This window comes from Anabrus simplex, chromosome 1 (genome assembly GCF_040414725.1).
Source record: "Anabrus simplex isolate iqAnaSimp1 chromosome 1, ASM4041472v1, whole genome shotgun sequence".
NCBI lineage: Eukaryota > Metazoa > Arthropoda > Insecta > Orthoptera > Tettigoniidae > Anabrus > Anabrus simplex.
In genome coordinates, this window is record NC_090265.1 from 370,534,824 (window position 1) to 370,556,752 (window position 21,929).

The window sequence follows — 21,929 nt, forward strand, 5'->3', positions numbered from 1 at the left end:
CATAACCTCACCCAACGAAAGAAAAAAATAGTACAATTCAAAGACGAGGATATATTATGCCGATTCCCCTGTGCAAATGCATTATTTTTTTGGATTTATGTATTGTTTGCATTTTTATTATAGATGCTTTGTACTGGCATGGAAAGTGCCTGACGCTCCTAAAACATTGTGGCTTATTGAACTTTCCTATGACGACGGGATTAAGTATCTCGCTTCCATGTGCATTGCAACGCACTACTATGACCCCCATCCCTCACACTTGTACGATTTCGCGGCTCGCAATTTCTCCTTTAAAACCATAAGACCGTTTGGGCTCGCATTAAAATAAAGCAGTGCAATTTCACCGGCAATGACAATATTGTTCGGTGTCTACGAATTTATTATATGAGCCACGTTTTTTTCGTCAACTGTCGGCATCGCCAGTGTTCGCGGATTCTATTTTCTCCGCACACTGCCTGTTGCGTGATATTACGGCCTTCCTTAAAAGGTTGAATACAAAAGAATTCCGATTTCATTCAACTTAGCAATCATGAAGCGCACTGTAGACCCACCGAAGTGAGTGAAAGTGCGGAATCGGAAAGCTACCCCTCCACGTTCCGGAACGCGCTATCTATTATGACGCGGAGCGCACAAAATTTCGAGTTGAAATTACTCTGTAACATACTATTGTTTTAAAATGTAAAGGCAGTTTCGAATTAAAAGTCTGAATTTCGGTAATGAGGCCGACATTGTACTTCGAATTACGAATTATCCGCATTTCGAATTAAACAATTGAGATAACATGTAAAACTGTATCTCATGTTTCCGGGAACGAGAGCTTCTTCGAATTAGGCGGGATTTTGAATTAACCGATTTCGAATTATCGAGGTTCTACTGTATATATTTTGATGCAAGAGGTGTTTAGTCCCTTCTGTTTCAAGGCTAAATGAAAGTTTTCAGAGTATTTTCAGTAAGTCATAGCTATCATGAAATTGTTAAGTATTCCCTAATATTTGTTTTTAAATTTCTCAATATTCTGATGTTAAAGTATTTGCCAGTATGATGCTTATGATACTGCACCAGGTATGTCACTGATGCTGCATAGTATAGTTGGCTAGTTCAAGGTTATGGGATATTAATCTTGATGCTACTGGTTGGCATTCATAGGTACTTCTGTTAATTTGTGTTGATGAAGGTCTGTACACTTCATTTCAGTTAGTAAATCATGAGTTTGATTTTATCACATTCTATCATCATCAACAACAACAACAACAACAGCAACAACAGCAACAACAGCAACAACAACAACAACAACAACAACGACAACAACGACAACAACGACAACAACAACAACAACAACAACTACTACTACTACTACTACTACTACTACTACTACTACTACTACTACTACTACTAGTCAGCATGGAAACATCCTCAGCCATATTGCTTGACTTTCACAAATGGGGTCATTGCATCTCATTGCCACTCTAACAAGGCTGAGTGAACACCACTACAGCCCTCAGTCAAAGATTAAAAATCCTTGGACAAGCCTGAAACTGAAACCAAAGTCTCTGGGTATGTGCCAGGTACACTACCTATGTATTAACAAAAATACAATCTGAAAAAAAAAAAAAAAGTCTCAGGAAGTGCCCCAAAATATGAGTATTGTCCTGGATTAACGGTTGACTTACATTTGGGTAAGTATGCCACTACTGCCAAGAAAGGACACTGACCTGGATGACCCTGAAGCAGAGCTGTGTTGCTCTCCAAAATGGAATGGACTAAGCTGGTTAATATTACCTTTCAACTAAATCTCTGAAGGGATCGACTGAAATGGTAAAAAAAAAACAGTGAAAAATTACAGCACCACAAAAACCATCCATGCTGCACTGCTCTTAGTTGAGAAACACCCTGAGAAGATCCTACCACTCCATCTCTTGTTTTCCAGGTCCTTGAGAAGGACTTCAAACCCATACCACATGACAAGATTTAGCTAGCATTTTGACAACAAGGTTTTGCAGAGTACCTTGTTAGAAGGGTACAAACCTACTTTGTACAGTGTTGAGAAATTATATTTAAGCCACTGCAGAAGTGTCTGATAACTTGTACAGTACACTTGGCACCCATTTGTGTTTGACCCTCTGACCATTTCTATTCATCCTTGTAATGGACACTGTTACAGCAAACCTACACTGGCCGATACTCCGGATCCTTCTTGGCATTGAAAATGTTTTGATAGCTGATTGAAAACAAGTTTGATTTCACAATATTGTACTCAATAATGGAATGATCAATTGGTGCAGTATGAGTTGTGCCTTTGAAAAGATGAATTTTATCATCACATTCCAAACATCTTTGCAGATGTGTGGTGGCTACAGTGTCACAAAGATGGTTCATTGGCACATAGTGCATCTTTTATTGCTCCTTGCCATCAGCTATGGTGTTCAACCAGTCAGATCATTTGCTTCATGTAGTATTCAGCAGAGTTTCTATGACATCAGTGCAAGAGTTTAGTGGTCTGCCACGTCGTCGTTTTGCACTGGACTTCCACGGTATCACCAGCTTCTCCATGTTGAGGTGCAAGCAATATGCCCAATGAACATAAGGATCCTCTTGTAAATCAGGTAGACAATCTTTGTTGTGGTTAAACTTCCACAAGGACAGATGTGTCAGTTCTGTGTGCTGTTCACTAAATGTGAAACATATATCACCAGTACCACATACCAAATGCCTTGACATGGTGACAGTCAGCAGTGTGTAAGGTCCATGTCTCTGATGCATTGAAAATAACAGGAAACACCAAGGTGTTGACAAAATTGATTTTTGCCATATTGGTTATTGAAATTGTCGTCATCGTTATCATCATCATCCTTTCCATTGTTCCTTCTTAACTGTGTTGCAGTTCAGGTTTCTTCTAATTTTCTTGAGTGTTTTCAACCTCCTTAGTCTGGGTCTCCCCCTTGCCTTCCCTCTTTCTATCGGGGTTTCCATCATCTGCTTCGGCATCCTTCCCTCTTCCATCTTCATAACAGGTCCGGATCATCGAAGTTCATCCCTTTCCATTCTGTCGTAAAACTTTTCCACTCTGATTTTTTTCCTGATTTTTTATTCTGTCCTTCCTTGTCTTTTATCATAAAATGTACTACTTAAAAATTTAATTTCACTGGCTGGATTATATTCTCATGTCTTTTTGTTAGTGTCCAGGCCTCTGCTGCATGCCAGTATCAGCAGTAGTACCTCTTATATGTCTCCACCTTGCTACTCATTGGTTCTTCCTTCCTCCATACTACGTTTCTCACTCTCTGGTAGAATGTATTTCCCTACTGAATCCTTTTACTAATCTGCATGTCCAGTCCTGCATCCTGCATCAGTTCGCTTCCCATGTACTTGAAGCTCTCCACAATTTTAAGGTTTTATCCCTTTATTTTTATAATTCTTTGCCCTTTCCTTTCTCCTCTAGTTAACACCATTGTCTTACTCTTTTCCATATTGATATTCATTCCATAATTTTCTATAATCTCACTCAGCATGTCGACTTGCCCTTGTACTTCCACTCTGATTGCTCCTCACACCACAGTATCATCTGCAAACAGCTTCTTCAGCTACCCATCCCCATATTTTACCTTTGTCTCCTACACAGTTTCGTCCATAACCATTAGGAATAACAGTGGTGTCAGCACACTTCCGTGTTGTAATCCAGATTTATTCCAAAACCACTCTTGTTCTCCCTACATATGTCTGGACATTGCTGCAACAAATTTTGCACATTGCTTGCACATATTCTATCATTTGTTTTCCAAATCCTATCTGTTGCATTACTTTCCATACATTTGCTCTGGGTACACTATCATAAGCCTTTTCTAAATCCAGGAATGTCATCATCATCATCATCATCATCATCATCATCAGTGTCCCACTCCAGTCACCCGGGTGTGGTTAACAAGCCTCCTTCACTCCTTTCTGTCCTTCCATTTTTCCTGCTCCATTACTTCTGCCACATCCAATCCAGCTTCTCTAATTTCCTTCCAAATCTCATCCATCCACTTTCTTCTCGGTCTTCCAACTGGTCTCTTTCCCTTAATAATTTCTCTTTCCAATTCCCTTCTTGCTACCTGTTCCTTTTCCATTCTTTTTACATGTTCAAACCATCTCAGTCTATCTTTCTGTATGTTCTGTACTAATGGTTCTATATTAAGCTCTTCTCTGATTTTAATATTTTGGATTTTTCTCTTCTTGTCTTTTTAACCGATGTTCTTAAAAATTTCATTTCTACTGCTTGGATCTTACTATCTTGTCTCTTATTAATTACCAGCGTTTCTAGACCGTATGTTACAATTGGTATGAAATACTGTTTGTATGATGTTAATTTTGTTCTCTTGGATACTTTGTCATCCCATAAAAGCTCTCTGACTTGATGATAAAATGTTGTACCCTTTACTTAGTTTGTTATTAATTTCAGGATTGATTTCATTACTTCCATTAATAATGCTACCCAGATATGTAAACTGTTCTACATTCTGTAACCGTTCTCTGTCTATGTTCACTTGGGTTCTCTTTTTCTCTTTTCCACAGTGCATGACTACAGTTATTGTTTTATTAATTACCATTCCAAACTCCTTCCAATTTTCATTCCGAATGTCCAGTTTCCTTTGTACTTCCTTTTCTCCCTTTCCCCAAATCACCACATCATCTGCAAATACCAACACATTCACTTCATCACTACTGATACTCTGTTTTACACATTTTATGATTTTATTCATCAATATAATAAACAATAATGGCGACAGTGCACTTCCTTGCTTGAGACTTTTTTTTTTTGTATAAAATGTTTCAGAGTCACCGCTCCCCACTTGTATACTGCTTTTACTCTCATGATACAACATTTTTATCTTGTTAATTAATGATTTTGGTACATTCCTTTTCAATAGGCATTCCCATACATGTTTTCTCTTAACTGTATCAAAAGCTTATTCTTCTTATTCCTTGTTCCTTTGCAGGTGTTTTTCCATTATTGTTCACACTGTAAATATCAAGTCTATTGTTGAGCTATTCGATCTAAAGCCATATTGTTCTTCCTCTGACTGTGTTTCTATTATATCCCTCATTCTTTTGTCTGTGACCTTCTCCATTATTTCTAGCCCATGTGATGATAGGGTTATACCTCTATTTTTCACATTTCTTCCTATTTCCTTTTTTTTGAACAGTGTTACAATGATTCCATGTTGCCAATCTTCAGGAATTCTTCCATCCTTCCATATGGCATTGAGGGCTCTGTGTAGCCTCTGTAGTCCAATGCTTCCTGCTGCCTTAATCATATCAGCATTTAATTCGTCTTTTCCAGTTGCTTTACCTTTGGTCATTGCTTTCACTGCCCTTTCAAGTTCCAACCATGTTATCAGGTTCTCTTCTTTTTCTCCATCTACTATTTCCATTTTCTTATCTCCTTCTTCCTCCGAGCAGTCATCCTCATTATAAAGTTTTTCAAAATACTTTGCCATCACCTTCTGAAGACCCTTTTGTCATGTACTGTGGATCCATCTTCTCTCTGTAATGCCTTGATTTTTTCTTGATTTATTCTTTTCGATTTTATTACTCTGTATAATAGTTTCTGATTTCCTCGACTATCCTGCTGAACTTTGTTCACAAACTCTCCCCAACATTTCTCCTTTTCTTCTTTGATACTCGTCTTGTAGTTTTAATCTTTTGTATTCCACATGTAACCTTTCTACTGTATCTTATTCTCATCCCTCTGGTACGCTTTTTGCTTTTTTTTTATCCATTTCTTTCATCTTGTTCCTTTCTTTTATTTCTTTTTTTATTTTGTCTGTCTACCCCTGTGTCTCCTTTCCCGTAACCTTTGCTTTTGTTTTCCCACATACCTCAATTGCTGCTTCCGCAAATGTCTGTCTTAAATTGTCCCACTGTTCTTCTCCACTTCGTATTTCTGTGTTAGGCAAGTTCCTTTTTGTACAATCTTGGAATGCCATTCTTTTATCCTCCTCCTCCAATTCCGAAATCCTGATCTTTGGTTTCTTCTTCAATACAATTTTAGGGATTTTCACTTGTTTTAATTCCATAATTAATAATCTGTGATCACTTTCCATACTTTCACTGGTGATTATCTTTGTATTCATGACATATCTTCCCCATTCTCGGTCTGTTGTTATAAAATCGATGAGTGTTCCATACTGTATATCCCAAGTATATCGGCTGATCTTATGGCTATTCCTCTTCATAAACCGTGTGTTATTATCAGGTTATTTCCGATACTAAGTCCAACAGTTTCTCTCCATCTTCATTTCTATCGCCACACCCATGTGGGCCCAAAACATTCTCATATCCCATTCTATCAGTTCCGACATGAGCATTCAGACCTCCCATTATCATGATCCCATCTCCAACAATATGTGTTTCCAGTTCATTGAGGAACTCTTCCTTTTCATCCACGCTACATCCTGTCTGTGGAGCATACACCTGTATTATCTTAAATAATTCCTTGTTTACATGTGTGTGCATTATTATAATTCTTTCAACTATATACCGGTACTCAACTTCAGCTGTTGGTTCAACATTCTGATTCACTATAAATCCCACTCCATTTCTTTTCTCTTTACTGTTACCTGTTCAGTACAAGGGGTACCCCTTTCTTAGTTTCCTCATTCCTTTCTCTGTCCATTTTACTGCACTTAATCCCAGGATGTCAAGTTCTCGTCTCTCCATTAGGTCAATCAATTAATTTTCCTTCCCATTCAGTGTTAAAATATTTATTGTTCCAAATCGGGTTTTGTTCTCTGATCTTGCACGAACATCAGAGGATTTTCTTTTGCCTTTTCTTTAGCCTTTGAAAATCCCTCTTCTCCACAAGGCAGTGGTTTCCTCTTCTAATTTTCCCCAGAGAGGATGGGTTGCCTCATCCACCATCTTTGGCATTCCGAAGGTCTCCTTCTCTGCCCAAGATGTTGTTAAGGTCTTCACTCGTAACCCTGGGCATGGGTTCCAAGTTATACCCCGTGAGACTGGGTCCCTGCCTCTCCTTCACACCGGCTTACTGATGTGGAGGATACCCACCCATGCAACATGGATTTGCCAGACAAGAATTACTCAAGTGAAGGATAGGGAAGATGACTCTGTCTCCCTTTAGCTGGCTTAATGGTTATGTATGATGCCCCAATTAGTGGCCACCATATCTCTTCCATATTCTCAATATCTTTCCAATAACTGCCTTATACTGAAGATGGGGTCTTGTGTTGACCTTCTGTTTCAAAAGCCATATTGCTCTTCTTGTAATTGTAGTTCCACCTTTATTCTCAATCTCTTTTCTATTACCCTTTCAAATATTTTTGCTACCTGAGATACTACTGTGATTCCTTGATAATTATCACATATCTTCGTGGCACCCTTCTTAAATATTCTTATAAATTGATGATGTGGTACTGATTTTTCTTTCTGAATACATCTAAATAGCCTGTACAGCCATTGTAGACCAATGGGTCCTGCTACTGTTATAATTTCCACATATAGTTCATCCAGTCCTGCCACTTTTCCCACTTTCATTCCTTTGACAGCAGTTTCCACCTCTTCCGTTGTGATTTCACTTTCAGGTTCTTTCTCTGGCCATTGGCTGGAGGTCCATATCAACTCTCATATTTGATGAGTGATGTCAACACCATGAGGGCCCTTTGCTTTTATATATTCAGCATTGATTATGTCAATGCGTAGAGACTTTCATGCTTATTGAAGTATCTCGCCGTATTTTGGGCTCCCAGTTACTGTCATTGTTCATGATGGTTCGCAAATATACGGTCTGGTTCACCACCTTATTTCTGCCAATCCTGTTGACTTTTGGCCAGTTCCAGTTTCTGCAGTCCACAGTAATAATATTGTTTTTCTGGGCATTGCTATGTAAACTGTAGCATTCTCCACCGTACACATCAGTTCTTCAGGTTGTTCTTGGCTGGATACAATGAGAGTAAGATTGTCTGCAAAGCAAAGGTTCAAGATCTTATTTCACCAATAGACATGCCACCATCCCACTCATCTAAGATGGCTCACATGATGTATTCACTAAAACGTCGAATGATAGTGGCGATAGGATGCATCCTTTGTGGACCCTAATGTATCATTTGTAGGACAGGCTGTCTTCATAACTGGGTGGCATTAGTCATATAGACTCTTCAACTGGTGGATAAGGTAAGGCAGCATCCCTATCTCACTCAGGATTTTCCACCAGTTACCCCATCAAAGATTATCAAAAGTTTTTCATAATCAACAAAGCTGATGTGTATGAGTGTGCAGCACTCTTTTGCCTTCTCTTTAAGCTGTTGAAGATTAATTATCTGTTCCAAGGTACCCCTACCTTTCACAAAACCAGCCGTTTTGTGCCAGTTGCCAAGAGAGGAAGGGCCAGCCCCTTCTCTACCATGTAGAGTATAACTTTGCTTTTGTATGAGACGAAGGCTATCAGGCAGACGTTATTCCTATCTCTCATTGAGCTTCTCTTATGTAAGAATATGATGAGATATGCCAGTCCTCCGTCCATTGTACGTAGGTCCATATCAACTCTTATTTGATGATTGTTGTCAACACTCACTGCGAGGGCCCATCACTTTTATATACTCAGCAGTGATCATGTCATTGTGTGGGGACTTCCCTATCTATTGCCACTTCAATCTCACATCTTAAAATGTTTGGTTCTATCTGATCAAAATGTACTGATGTTTCCTCTGGAGAAGGACTTGGTCACTGTATAGGTTTTCACAGTATTTCCTCCAAATTTCTACTGCATCCTCTATTTCTGTTTCTAAGACGTTGGGGCTTTGCAGATGGCACACGTATGAGGTGAGAACTTCCAAGTGATTTTCCTGATTTTTGGTGAATAAGTCACTGGTTTCTATGGAATTTGCATGCTCCTGGATTCAGAGCAGATTTTTTAGTAATGTATTCATTTTTATCTCGGCAACCTTCCCTCTGTATGGTTTGTGAGAGTTTAGTGTATCTGCTGAAGGGATCAGAGTCATCCAGTCTTTTCACAGAGATTCATCTCTGTCTGACTGGGAGTAACTTTAGTTGTATGTTTAATGACACGTCTTTTATGAGGGACTTAAATTTGGCCCACAAGGCCTCTGTTGGACATTCGTAAGTTCTTGCTGAATGGACAGTTCAGGGTTCTCGGAGAAAGCCTGGGAATTCCACATAGGGAGAAGATTTAGAGCAGTCATTCTCATTCATGCCTTGAGTTTGATGAAAAATATAGCCATTAATATTGGTAATCAGAGTCGCAAACAGCTCTTAGCAGCATCTTGGGTGTTCTTAGCAAGGTGCGCTGACATGTCCAGACTAACATGTAATCTATTCAATTTTTGTAGATCCTGTTTGGAGCTGTCCATATGTAGAGCCATCTCGGATGCTGTTGGAAGAGATAGTTACCTATTGTAAAGCCATTGAAGTTAGATAACAAGAAATTTCTGTTTACAGAATACAATACAGAATGTTGGCAGGCTATGAAAGAGAATGAGAGAACATTAAGAATCATGGATACAAAGATGCTCAGATGGTCAGCTGGCATTGGAGGTTTGATCTCGTGTCCTAAGTAGACATAAGAAAATAGTTTGATGTGACAATCCAGGCAAACATTCCTTTGGCTAAGCTAAGCAATAATAACTTAGTTCAGTTTTTGGAGGATTATACGAAACAACTAGTCCCAGATGAATCCACAATTAGGAAAAATTACAAGAATTACGTTCCTGAGATTTTTATAATGTGATATTAGGTAAACTAAGGGAAAAGGCTAACGGAAAAATATATTTGGGTTTCAATAGACGAAGCAATGGGCGTGGATCAAGATCCGTATTTAACTTCATGTTTGGAATTGTAGGAGAGGAAAAAAAGAGACACAAATCATGGATGTGTTAGCTAACAATGAAGTTAATCACTCAACAGTTGCTGCATTTATCATTGAAGCATCTACATTTTTGTGGCCATCATGCATTCTTTATGATCATGTTATTGTGGCCTGTATTTAATGGGTAAAGTCATAGAAAGTCTTGCAATATTACATCTCAAGATGGTGCACATCACATGTGTAGCACATGGACTTCATAGAGTAGCAGAAGCAGTCTGGGCATCCTTTCCTGATGTAAAAGGTTTGATCTATACAGTGAAAAGGACATTTTTGAAGGCTTCACATTGGAAGAATATATATATATTTTTTTGGATACAGATGGTAATGTGTTGCCCCACCTTCAACAGTTAATACAAGATGGGGAGCATGGGTCAAAGCTGCTGCTTGTTATACCAGTTATTTTGAAATAGTATAAAAGGTACCAGCAGCTGAAAACTTGATTTGAAGAAGCTATTCCATTTGAAGGAGCACAAGATGTCTTGAGCAAAGATGGTGTTTGTGAGCAGCTTATAATAATTGTTCATTTGTTCCAGTTTGATGTGCATACCTTCAGCCATCAAGAAATTGCAAGGAAAAGGACTTTTCATGGTATTGTTGAAGAAGTTGAATGATCTCTAATGGACCTGATGAATCAAGTTTTCTCAGGAAAAATTCAGAATGTAGCGTTAAAAATCTCCGGTTTCTGCAAACTTAAAAACATTTCTGGTGTTCTCCAAAACAAAGAAAAAATTTACCTGCGCCGATACAAGAAGTTTCTGATTTTGTTAAGTGGGAGTATGCTCCAGTTGTTACATGTGATGTAGAGAGAGTGTTCTCTGAGTACAGAAAACTTTTTGGGTGAAAATAGGCACAAGTTTGTGTTTGAGTATCTGTTGCACCATCTGTGGTTAAGTGTAGTCAAGACTTGTAAATTTCATTGAGAAAGTGGAGCATTTTGTTGTGGTATGGGGTGTCATTTTTTGTTGTTATTTTGGTGATGTTTATAGTGTAACATTAATTTTTTATGATATTAATTGCTAATATTAATATCAGATTTATATTGTTTTTGATGTATATTTAAAAATGTTTAGTGCATATTTTGACACTTTTTAATGCATATGCTGGCATTTTTTAAGTGCATGATTATCTGAAGCCTGGTTGTAATATTTTAGTTGCATGTGGCAAATTCAGAATACAGAAGTTTGAAGATTATGTGTACAATTGTTCTCCAAACTAGGTGTAATTTCATTTGTAGGTATGGCTCAAGTGGCAACATAGGTAATGTGGTGGTGGATACTGTCCTGAGCCAAGCTGGCACCCAGGAGAAGCAGGCTCATGAACTACACCAGCTTCTCAATATTGACAATTCTGATGCTCAGCCAACCAGCTCTTATGAGGTGATATATCATCTAGATGATTTCTAATAAATTATGATTTATTGTTGTCATATGATGGAATGAATTTTTTACTTACATTTGATGCTTTCCTGTCATTAGACAGGTGTTATCTGAAATCTGTCAGTATCTGCATTTAATGGCTTTATATTATTGCATATTTTTCAGACCATTATTTTAGGAAAACATGGTTAGGGAAATAAAAATTTCCTACTTACTTCCTATTTGAAAAATGGTGGTCCTTTTCATATTAATGCCATTAAGAGCAAGCATTGCTACTATGCCATGAAAAATGTTTTGGGTCTGGATTTTCTGTTGCTCCTTTGTGTATTACCCTGTTTGCTTAAAGTTACTGAGGAGGGGATGTGGATAGTAGGAGAATGTATACTCTTCATTGGCTTTTTGGTGTTAATGTGAAGAGTCTTTGGGAAGAAAATAGTTTCACCACTGGTTATAAACTTAAAATGTTTTGTTTTGTAGAACAAAGTGGGAATCGTGTAGCAGGAAGGGAATTGTTGGACGAGCTAATGAGTGGTCAGCTGTGACAAGATCTCTGTAGCATCTCAGTAATAAAGTAGTGAATACTTATTGAATATAGTTAATTGTGTATGTTTTTTCGATTTAGTTCTGTAAATATTGGTTTTTCGTGTTTATTTGTAGTAATTGTGATTAGCGATATTTATTTAAATTTTACATTAAGTAGTTCTGTAAGCGTCCAGTAGATTATGCTTTTTTAGGTTAGATTTTACTCTGGTATAATTTTGGGTTGGGAAAAGGAAGAAATACCAGTAATATTAATTGTTTTATTTAAATACTAGCAAATACCCGCGACTTTGCTCACGTGGATTTCGTAATTTGATCACAATAATCGTTCCTCGGCATTGTACTAAGAGACTATCTGAAAATTCCAAAAGTATAAAAACTCACCCAAAAATTGAGTTTCATTTACCCCAGAAATTCTTTGTAAACCATGTTTGTGGTATTATCTTTTGGGGCTAAGACAACCATGCGACATAGAACCGTACATGCGAGAAACAATCTTCTCTCAAGTCAAAAAATAAATACATGTTTCTATATTTTTAAAGGAGATTCCAAATACCTATTCCCACATCTGTAACATCTTCAGTTTTTGAGATATACATAAGTATCCCCATGAAAAGAATTCAACCCCTTGATCAGTCCTTCCCCTACCCCCATCTAAGTGTATTTTCCGAAAACAAAAATACATGTTTCCTTATTTTTACAGGAGATTCCAAATATCAATTTTCACGTCTGTAACATTTTCAGTTTTTAAGATATGAGTATCCTCATAAAAAATAATTCAACTACTTTTCACTACTTTTCACCCCCTGTTAAGTGCCCTCTATGAAAACAAAAAGGTACAGGTTCCTGTATTTTTAGAGAAATTTCCAAATACCAAGTTTCTTGTCTCTAGCATGTTAAGTGTTTGACATATAATGTAAAATGAAATGGTGTATGGCTTTTAGTGCCGGGAGATCCCAGGATGGGTTTGGCTCGCCATGTGCAGGTCTTTTGATTTGGTGCCCGTACGCGACATGTGCGTCGTGATACACTCAGCCCCCATGCCAGGGAAATTAACCAATGATGGTTAAAATTACCGACCCTGCCGGGAATTGAACCTGGGACCCCTGTGACCAAAGGCCAGCACGCTAACCATTTAGCCATAGAGCCGGACGACATATATTGTAGATATACCGGTACTCATTTTAATAATTCACCCGCTTCTCCAATTCTTTTCAGCCCCTCAATTTGATTTTCCAAACGCAAACAAAAATACGTGTTTCAGTATTTTGAAAGGATATTGAAATACCAGTTTTCATGCCTGTACGTCTGTAACACCTTCAGTTTTTGAGATAAATGTATACTCATAAGAATTATTCAACTTCTTCTTCCGCACTTCTTTCCACCCCTCTCCCGCCTTAAGTGGACTTTCTGAAAACAAAAAATACGTGTTCTTTTATTTAGAAAGGAAATTCAAAATACCAACTTTCATGTCTGTAACAGCTTCAGTTTTTAAGATAAAGTATCTTCATAAACATATTTCAACTCTTTATTTACTTATGTTTAACCCCACAAACCTTACGTTGATTTTTCGAAAACAAAAAAACAAATGCGTGTTTCTTTATTTTTAAAGAAGATTCCAAATACTAATTTTCACAACTGTAACATCTTCAGTTTTTGAGATATAATTATACTCATGAAAGAAATTCAACCTTTTTCACCCACCTTGCTACCTGTTAAGTTGATTCCCCCTCCCCAAAAGTGCGTGTTTCTTTATTTTTAAATGAGATTCCAAATACCAATGTTCACGTCTTAACATTTTTAGTTGAAATGAAATGGCATATAGCTTTTAGTGCCGGGAGATCCCAGGACGGGTTCGGCTCGCCAGGTGCAGGTCTTTTGATTTGACGCTCGTAGGCGACCTGCACATCATGATGAGGATGAAATGATGATGAAGACAACACATACACCCAGCCCCCGTGCCAGGGAAATTAACCAATGATGGTTAAAATTTCTGACCCTGCTTGGAATCGTACCTGGGACCCCTGTGACCAAAGGCCAGCACACTAACCATTTAGCCATAGAGCCGGACAACATGTTTAATTTTTTGATATATATGTATCCTCACACAAAGAATTCAAGTCATTTTTCAATTCAATCACTCCCTTAAGTGGATTTTCCATAGACAAAAGAACACGTGTTTCTTTACTTTGAAAGAAGATTCCAAATATAGATGTTCATGCCTCTAACATCTTCAGTTTTTGAGATGTATCATCATAAAAAGAATTCATCTCCTCTTTCACCCCAGCCCATTAAGTTGATCCCCTCCCCCTCCAAAAATGCGTGTTACTTCATTTTTAAGGTGATTCCAAGTAAACATTTTCACGTGTGCAACCTGAAGTTTTTGAGATATAAGTTTCTCCATAAAAAGAATTAAATGTTTTCACTACATTTTACCCTCTCCCCTTAAGTGAATTTTCCAAAAACAATAAAAACTTGTTTCTTTGTTTATAAAGGAGCTTCCTAATGCCAATTATCATGGCTGTAACATCTTCAGTTTTGAGATATATGTATCGTCATAAAAAGGAATAAACTCCTTTTTCTCCACCCCCGCTTCAAGTTGATTTCCCCCCCCCCCAATGCGTGTTTCTTTATTTTTAAAGGAGATTACAAATACCACTAATTTTTACGTCTGTAAAATCTTTAGTTTTTGAGATATAAGTATCCTCATGAAAAGAACTCAACTCCTTTATCACTCCACCCCACCCGTTAAGTTGGTTTCTCCCCACCTAAAAAATATGCGTGTTTCTTTATTTTTAAAGGAGATTTCAAATATCTATTTCCATGTCTGTAACCTTCAGTTTAGAGATATGATTTCCTCCAGAAAAGTATTCCATTTCTTTTTACTTCCTTTCACACTCCCTACTCAAGTGAATTTTCCAAAAACAAACAGTACTCGTTTCTTTAAAAGAGCTTCGAAATACCAATTATCACTTCTGTAACATCTTCAGTTTTTGAGATATATGTATCCTCGTAAAAGGAATTCATCTCTGTTTTCATCCCCCCTCTGCCAAGTTGATTATCCCCCCTCCCCTGCAAATACGTGTTTGCAGGTTTCCTTATTTTTAAAGCAGATTCCAAATACCAGTTCTCACGTTTTTAACATCTTTAGATTTGTTTGGTATGTATATATACATTCTCATACAAATAATTCAACTAATTTTTCAATCCTTTCACCCCCCACGTTAAGGGTCTTTTCTGAAAACCAAAGAATACATGTTTCCTTATTTTTAAAGGAGATTCCATATACCAAAATTCACGTCTGCAACATGTTAAGTTTTTGAGATATACTGTAGATGCGCTAATTTTAAAAATTCACCCTCTTTTTCAGTTCCTCTTAAGTGGATTTTCTGAAAATAATATTTATGTTTCTTTACTTTTACAGGAAATTCCAAATACCAGTTTTCAAATCTGTAATATGTTATGTGTCTGAGATAATTTGCAGATATAATCTTTTTAAAAATTCACCCCGTTTGTCACTCCTGTTCACCCCCTATTAATCGGATTATCCAAAAACACAACCATCCTCACCCCCTCATTGAGATTTTTTGAAAACAAAAAATATGTGTTTCTTTATTTTTAAAGGAGATTTCAAATATCAATTTTTACATCTTTAAACTTTTAAGTTTTTGAGATATAGATATGCTCATTTTAAATATTCACCCCCTTCCCCCTTTTCACACCCTTAGTGACGGAATATCCAAAAATCCTCCCTTAGCGAGCACCTACATTTTAATATGAATATATCCCCAAAATTTCATTTCTTTATGTCCAGTAGTTTTGGCTAAGCGATGATGAATCAGTCAGTGAGTCAGTCAGGACAAGTCATTTTATATATATAGATATATATATATAGGTTTGTTGATAGAGTATGTACAAAGGCAAGAAAGATATTGTAAGGAATTGTAACTTCCGCAGAATTTTGCATTCGTACAGACAGTAGATGCAGTATCTCCAAGAGAAATTTGCCAGTTCCACTTATCACAAAGGTAATAATTTCTGTAATAATACAGTACCCTTGTAAATTTTGTTTAATGAAAGAAATTCAAATCAAATCAAATCAAATCAAATCAAATCAAATCAAAATTTCTTTATTTGCAAATGAGGTGTCTACCTTGGTGGCAAATGGTACACTAAAATACATTATTGTCAAGCACTAAATTTTAAATGAACAACAGAAGAAATAAAAAATTCTAGAATACAATAATATACAATTTATGCTAACATTTTTTTTCTATTAAACAAACAGATCATCCTTAATAAATTTATATTGTTTACAAAATTCTACTTATAATATCTCCTATACTTACAAACATAGTCAACTCATATACAGTATGTGGAATTACTTCAAATAATACTATGCAACTGGTATAAGATTAAAATTTACATTGCATTTACTTTTTTTTAAACCCATTTTGGAACCTAAGTAGCATAACGACCTGCTGCGTCTTAACCAGAGCCCCCTTTTGCCACCACTTTTCAGAGTTCCTGAAGGGCCTTCACAGCTACCGTAGCGGTCCCAGGGCCCTCGAAGTCCCCACTGTACTTCACCCCTACAGCCCTACAGACAGTCCCCTACTTTGGCTGTCGAAACTCCATGGACCAGGGGATGGAATTCATTTTTTTTTTAACACACATTTTTTATTTACAATAGCCTGCACTGGTCGAATGCCCTCTAACATTTCATTTATTTTCTCTGTTGCTGTTTATTCTCTTCTTGAATACCTGTACAAATTTTGGAAAAGGATCAAACACTACCCCTGGTAAACTGTTCCACTCCTTCACGCCCTTCCCAATGAATGAAAATTTACCCCAGTCGCTTCTGCTAAAATTCCTTCTAATTTTATACTTGTGCTCAGTTCTGCCAATATAATTATTTTCCAACTGAAGCCTCTCATGGATTTCTCCCCATGCTGCTTCTCCTGTATAGGCTCTATATAATCCTATAAGTCTAGTTTTCTCCCTTCTCTTACTTAAAGTTTCCCACCCAAGTTCCTCTAACATTTCTGATACACTACTGTTTCTCCTGAAATCCCCTGTTACAAATCTTGCTGCTTTCCTCTGCACACTATCTATTTCTTTTATTAGGTATTCTTGGTGAGGATCCCAAACACTGTTTGCATATTCCAATAATGGACGAACCATACTTAAGTAACTTTTTTCTTTTAATTCTTTGTTGCATCCTTTAAGTAGACTCATTATGACATGTAACGATCTGTATGCTTTCCCAACAATGTCATCAACATGACCCTTCCTGTGCAAATTACTTTCAAATCTCACACCTAAGTATTTACACTTGCCATCTTTTGGAATAACTACCTCATCCAAAGTATATTCAAATTCAGTTCTAAAGCTCCTGTTTGTAAATGTTGTAACAGTTGATTTACCTCCATTAACCTTCATATTATTTTCTTCAACCCACTGTTGGATACTTTCAAGGTCCCTTTGTAATTCTGAACTATCCTCAATGTTATTTATTTCCCTATAAACAATTATATCATCTGCATACAATCTTATTTTTGATGTTATATTGTTTCCTAAATCATTTGTGTATATTAAGAAAAGTAACGGACCGATTATACTACCCTGTGCGATTCCCTTCCAAACTTTCTCTTTCTGTGATATATTATTTCCTACTTTGACTTTCTGAACCCTTGAATTTAGAAATGTTCTTATCCAACGTATAACCCTTACGTCCAATCCTATTCCCTCCAATTTCTTTAATAATATTCCATGTGCCACTCTATCAAAGGCTTTGGAAAAATCTATGGCTATGCAATCTAACTGACCTCCTGAATCCAACTGATCTGATATGTCCTGCTGAAATCCCACCAGTTGTGCCTCACAAGAAAATTTATTTCTAAATCCATACTGGATTCAACTGAATGTACAGTATTTCACTGGCAAAATAGTTAAGTTGTTATATTGTCATTGATTGCTCTTCGTATCCAAATATTGCATTGTTAGCTACCTATGGCTGAGAAAACAAAAATAATAATCGCCCAATTCCTTTATTACGATAACTTATTTGTATATTCCGATAACTTACCATATTTTTAGTTCTTAGTAGGTAGTTCAAGTCTCCAGCGTAATTTATTCATGCACCCACGGTCTTTCACCATTAAACTAAATGGCACTTATTATTTCTATTAGAGCATAGTAGGGTAAAATAATAATAATAATAATAATAATAATAATAATAATAATAATAATAATAATAATAATAATATTATGTCCACACATTTTGCTTTCTTGTGTAATCTTTGAGTAGTTTTTGTGAAATTTCAAATCTTAATTGCAATTTTTATTTCTGTTTGGATGTAGTAATAACCTATTTGTAATTAGAATACATATGAATTATTGTCCGGCTCCATGGCTAAATGGTTAGCATGCTGGCCTTTGGCCACAGGGGTCCTGGGTTCGATTCCCGGCAGGGTCGGGAATTTTAACCTTAATTGGTTAATTTCTCTGGCACGGGGGCTGGGTGTATGTGTCGCCTTCATCATCATAATTTCATCTTCATCACGACGTGCAGGTCGCCCACGGGAGTCAAATCAAAAGACCTGCATCTGGCGAGCCAAACTTATCCTCGGACACTCCCGGCACAAAAAGCCATACGCCACTTGATATGAATTATTTTAGTTATTTTCATGTGCTTATTTTATTATTGCAAAATATTGTGTAGTAGGAGAAATATCTCTCTAGAAACTTAGCTCTGACACTAGAATTCTACTGTTGTAATTAGGATAGGCTTACCTGCATTTATGAATTGTGTAATTCTTGGATATTCCTTTTGATATTCAGTAATTAATGGCGGTTTTCATTCTGTTATGCTGTTGTAGGATAGAAGTATGATAATATAATACACCTAAGTAATATTCAAGTGTAGTTAGTATATTAATTACCTTATTGTCGTGTGATTCTTGTGTACTATTCTTGACAATATTACTTTCCTTTAATTTTTTTTTTTGCACAACAAAAGGTAGGCCTCCTCAAACACAACAATATTTTTTTGCTGATTTTTCATTATTCTGTAAAAAAGAGTAAGGAATGGCTAAGGAATGCAGGTGTAGGAACTGTGCGTGTGGCCAGACTTTAAGGAGAATGAGGGAGGAGCTGGAGAATTTGAGGGAAATAATTAGGATTCAGACTGTGCAGTTAGCATTTCTACGCTGAGTGTTGGGCAGTGGGGAATAACCTGACACTCTGAAGGAGCCAACGGCTTTGAGCGTAGAAGCTTTTTGGGAGGGTGATGGTCCCTCAATTTGAGGAAATGACACTGAAAGCCACTTGCAGCATCTGTACTCCATTATTTAGTTCACAGTGTGATTGCTGCCTGGGAGACTGATTACCTCGGATTGAGTAGGGGTATTTCAGTCACCTTGACAAAGAATACTGCAGTGTATTTGAAACGCTGGCAAACTGTACGTAATGTACAGAAAACAACAACACAGTTCAACCTGGAAGAAAAGTTTGTTACATTTCTTGGTTCACTCTAAAGCTTGGCTCGGTATTGATAAACATGTGTGATTACACAGATGAGCGTATATAGTGTTCACACATCGTTAATCATATGGGACGTTGGACTTGTGGCTTGCACTCCTTATTTCTTAGACCATTTAGTTACACACATATAATAAAATCGTATTGTCTAATGTTAGCTTAACTGTGATTATAAAACAAAATCGAATCTGTTCATGAATTCTTGATAAAATGGACATTGGAGTGAACACTTAGTGATACATATAAGGTTACAACATGCATTGAAGTTTCAAACTGACACTATCCTCTAGGTCCCTGGAACAACCTAAGGATGATGGGTTCATAATCTTCCCCACCAGTAAGAGAGGAAAAAAAAGAGAGGAGAGACAGAGAGAAAAAGAGAAAAAAGAGAGAGAGAGAGAAAGAGAGAGTGAGAGAGAGAGAGAGAGAGAGAGAGAGAGAGAGAGAGACGAACCCCCCCCCCCCCCCCCTGGTGAGAAGGTTGTTAGCGTGTCCGCCCCCAAAGGGAAGTAAAGCGAACACGGGGAAGAACAAGAAGGACAAGAAAACAACTGAGCCCAGAACAATAACCAATCAAAAGGTTAAAAAACACAAACCAACAACATGATACATTAAAATTACCCAAAGGGAGAATTTAACACACTTACCGGAAGCAGAGAAGGAAGGTGGCTTAAGGCCGTGGACACAAATATCCAAAGAAGCAGTTGCAGCGCTCCACCAAACGTGGTGAATGAAAACAACACTTTAGTGGTATTAAAAAAAAACTTTAATGGAAGTTAAATGGGAGGTAACAATTTTAAATGACTATAATTTGAGAAAACCTAGGTTAATAATTAAAAGGGAAAAACTAAAATCAGATAATAAATTGAACTAAATGTTTGGAAAAGTTGAATGTAAATAACAAATTAACGATAATTAAATTAATCTGAAAATACCTGATATGGTTTGGTAATAAGTAACAAATTAGGAATCATTAAATAAGAAACTGTAGGTATTCTTTTAACCAATAATAAATGACTAACTTGAAAACAACAAACAGGGAAAAACAAAAGTCGACCTCCGTACCTCAGTACCAGTAGTAACTAAATGTTTAAATAAAATGTGATCGATCACGCGAAAATTAAGCAAGTAAAATACTATACTCAGGAAACAAGATAATAGTTCAATAAACTGTTAAGCCAGTTGCTTCTCAGGTTATCACAATTGACTCGTTTAATTTCCACCAAGGGCTGTTTCCAAGGTAAATCGAAGTTTAATGTAGAAGTTTGCACATCCGCCCCGGACCAAGGAAAGGCAAGACAACGTTAAAAGGTTGGCCAAAATTAATTAAGGAACATGGAAAATAGCCAACGATACACACAACCCGAAAATATATTATCCAAGATCCACACAGGAACCGTGTACCATACTACATAAACAAAATCCCCACAACAATCACCAACAAACACACGTTGCCACGGTAACAGGAAAAGAAAGCGCAACGCCTCCTTCCAAACAAGGAGGATAACGAACAGAGAAAATAATTAACAGAAAACCCCGGGCAGGAAAAAGAAACACACGAAACAGAGGGGGAAGTTACACAGAATAGCAAACAGAAACCCCAAGGGAAAAGCTAAACCGCTATCTTGGAAACGGCACCTTGGTTCACACTGAAAAGTTACAAACTCCAAAGATGATGGTTATAAAATTTTAAAAATGAATTTCCTAACTCAGTCCACCGGGCATATTTCACGCTTTGTACAGTAATTAGTTGGACGAAACTGTTTTCCAAAATTCGTAAACACACACGACACACAAGTCCAAATTTGGAGAAGGAAGTATAAATTATTATTATTATTATTATTATTATTATTATTATTATTATTATTATTATTATTATTATTATTATTATTATTATTATTATTATTATTTTCTTGAACTCCACGAAAACACATATATCTTCTTTTTCATGGCGAATAAGGTAAATCAAACACAGGTACATACCTTTTAGTGAGAAGCAATCACACAAATTCATATTCCAAAAACAACGGCAAGAGGTCGACAGCAAATCCAGTTGGGATAGATCCCCATTAAATGTGTAATCACGTTGGTTTCATAGTAATCCACCACACCGTACCGTAGTTCAAGTCCACACTTCCATCCATCATGGGTACACGCTGGGAACTAACGCCGCAGTCGCTGGCAAGCCGGGAACTAGTTACGCCGGGCCGCTACTGGCGCATGCGCAGTTAGGCGGAGACATACACCAACTCAGTTCAGTAGCGAGCGCTGCACTCCATAAACTTAAAAAAGGTATATTGGCGTAAAGCCGATTGACACAGTTTTCCAATGGCACTAAGACCAGTCCAAAAAGGTTATAGGGGGAGGCTCAAACTAGTTAACACTGTCACAAGTTCAATGACCTGCATTGTGGATATTAAAAACTTCACTATTTTACATGTAATGCTTAAAATGTCAGGTGCAATGTTCTTAAATATGGATTCGTGCCATAGGATACATGCGGAAAACATTAAAACACATGTCAGTGGTGGAAAGCATTATATGAGATTGTGATAACTCACTTGAGATTTAAGTGGAAATTATAGTGTGGA

General features: G+C 37.0%; 1 protein-coding gene across 8 annotated transcripts in view; it reads left to right on the forward strand.

The window, feature by feature from the left end:
• ATP7 (copper-transporting ATPase 1) overlaps positions 1-21,929 on the forward strand; it is a 570,660-nt gene that overhangs the window by 466,937 nt on the left and 81,794 nt on the right. For all 8 annotated transcript variants that reach the window (XM_067134917.2, XM_067134919.2, XM_067134923.2 and 5 more), the window contains one exon: positions 11,115-11,256. In XM_067134917.2, the coding sequence (XP_066991018.2) occupies positions 11,115-11,256 (142 nt within the window). The remainder of the gene's footprint in view (positions 1-11,114; positions 11,257-21,929) is intronic.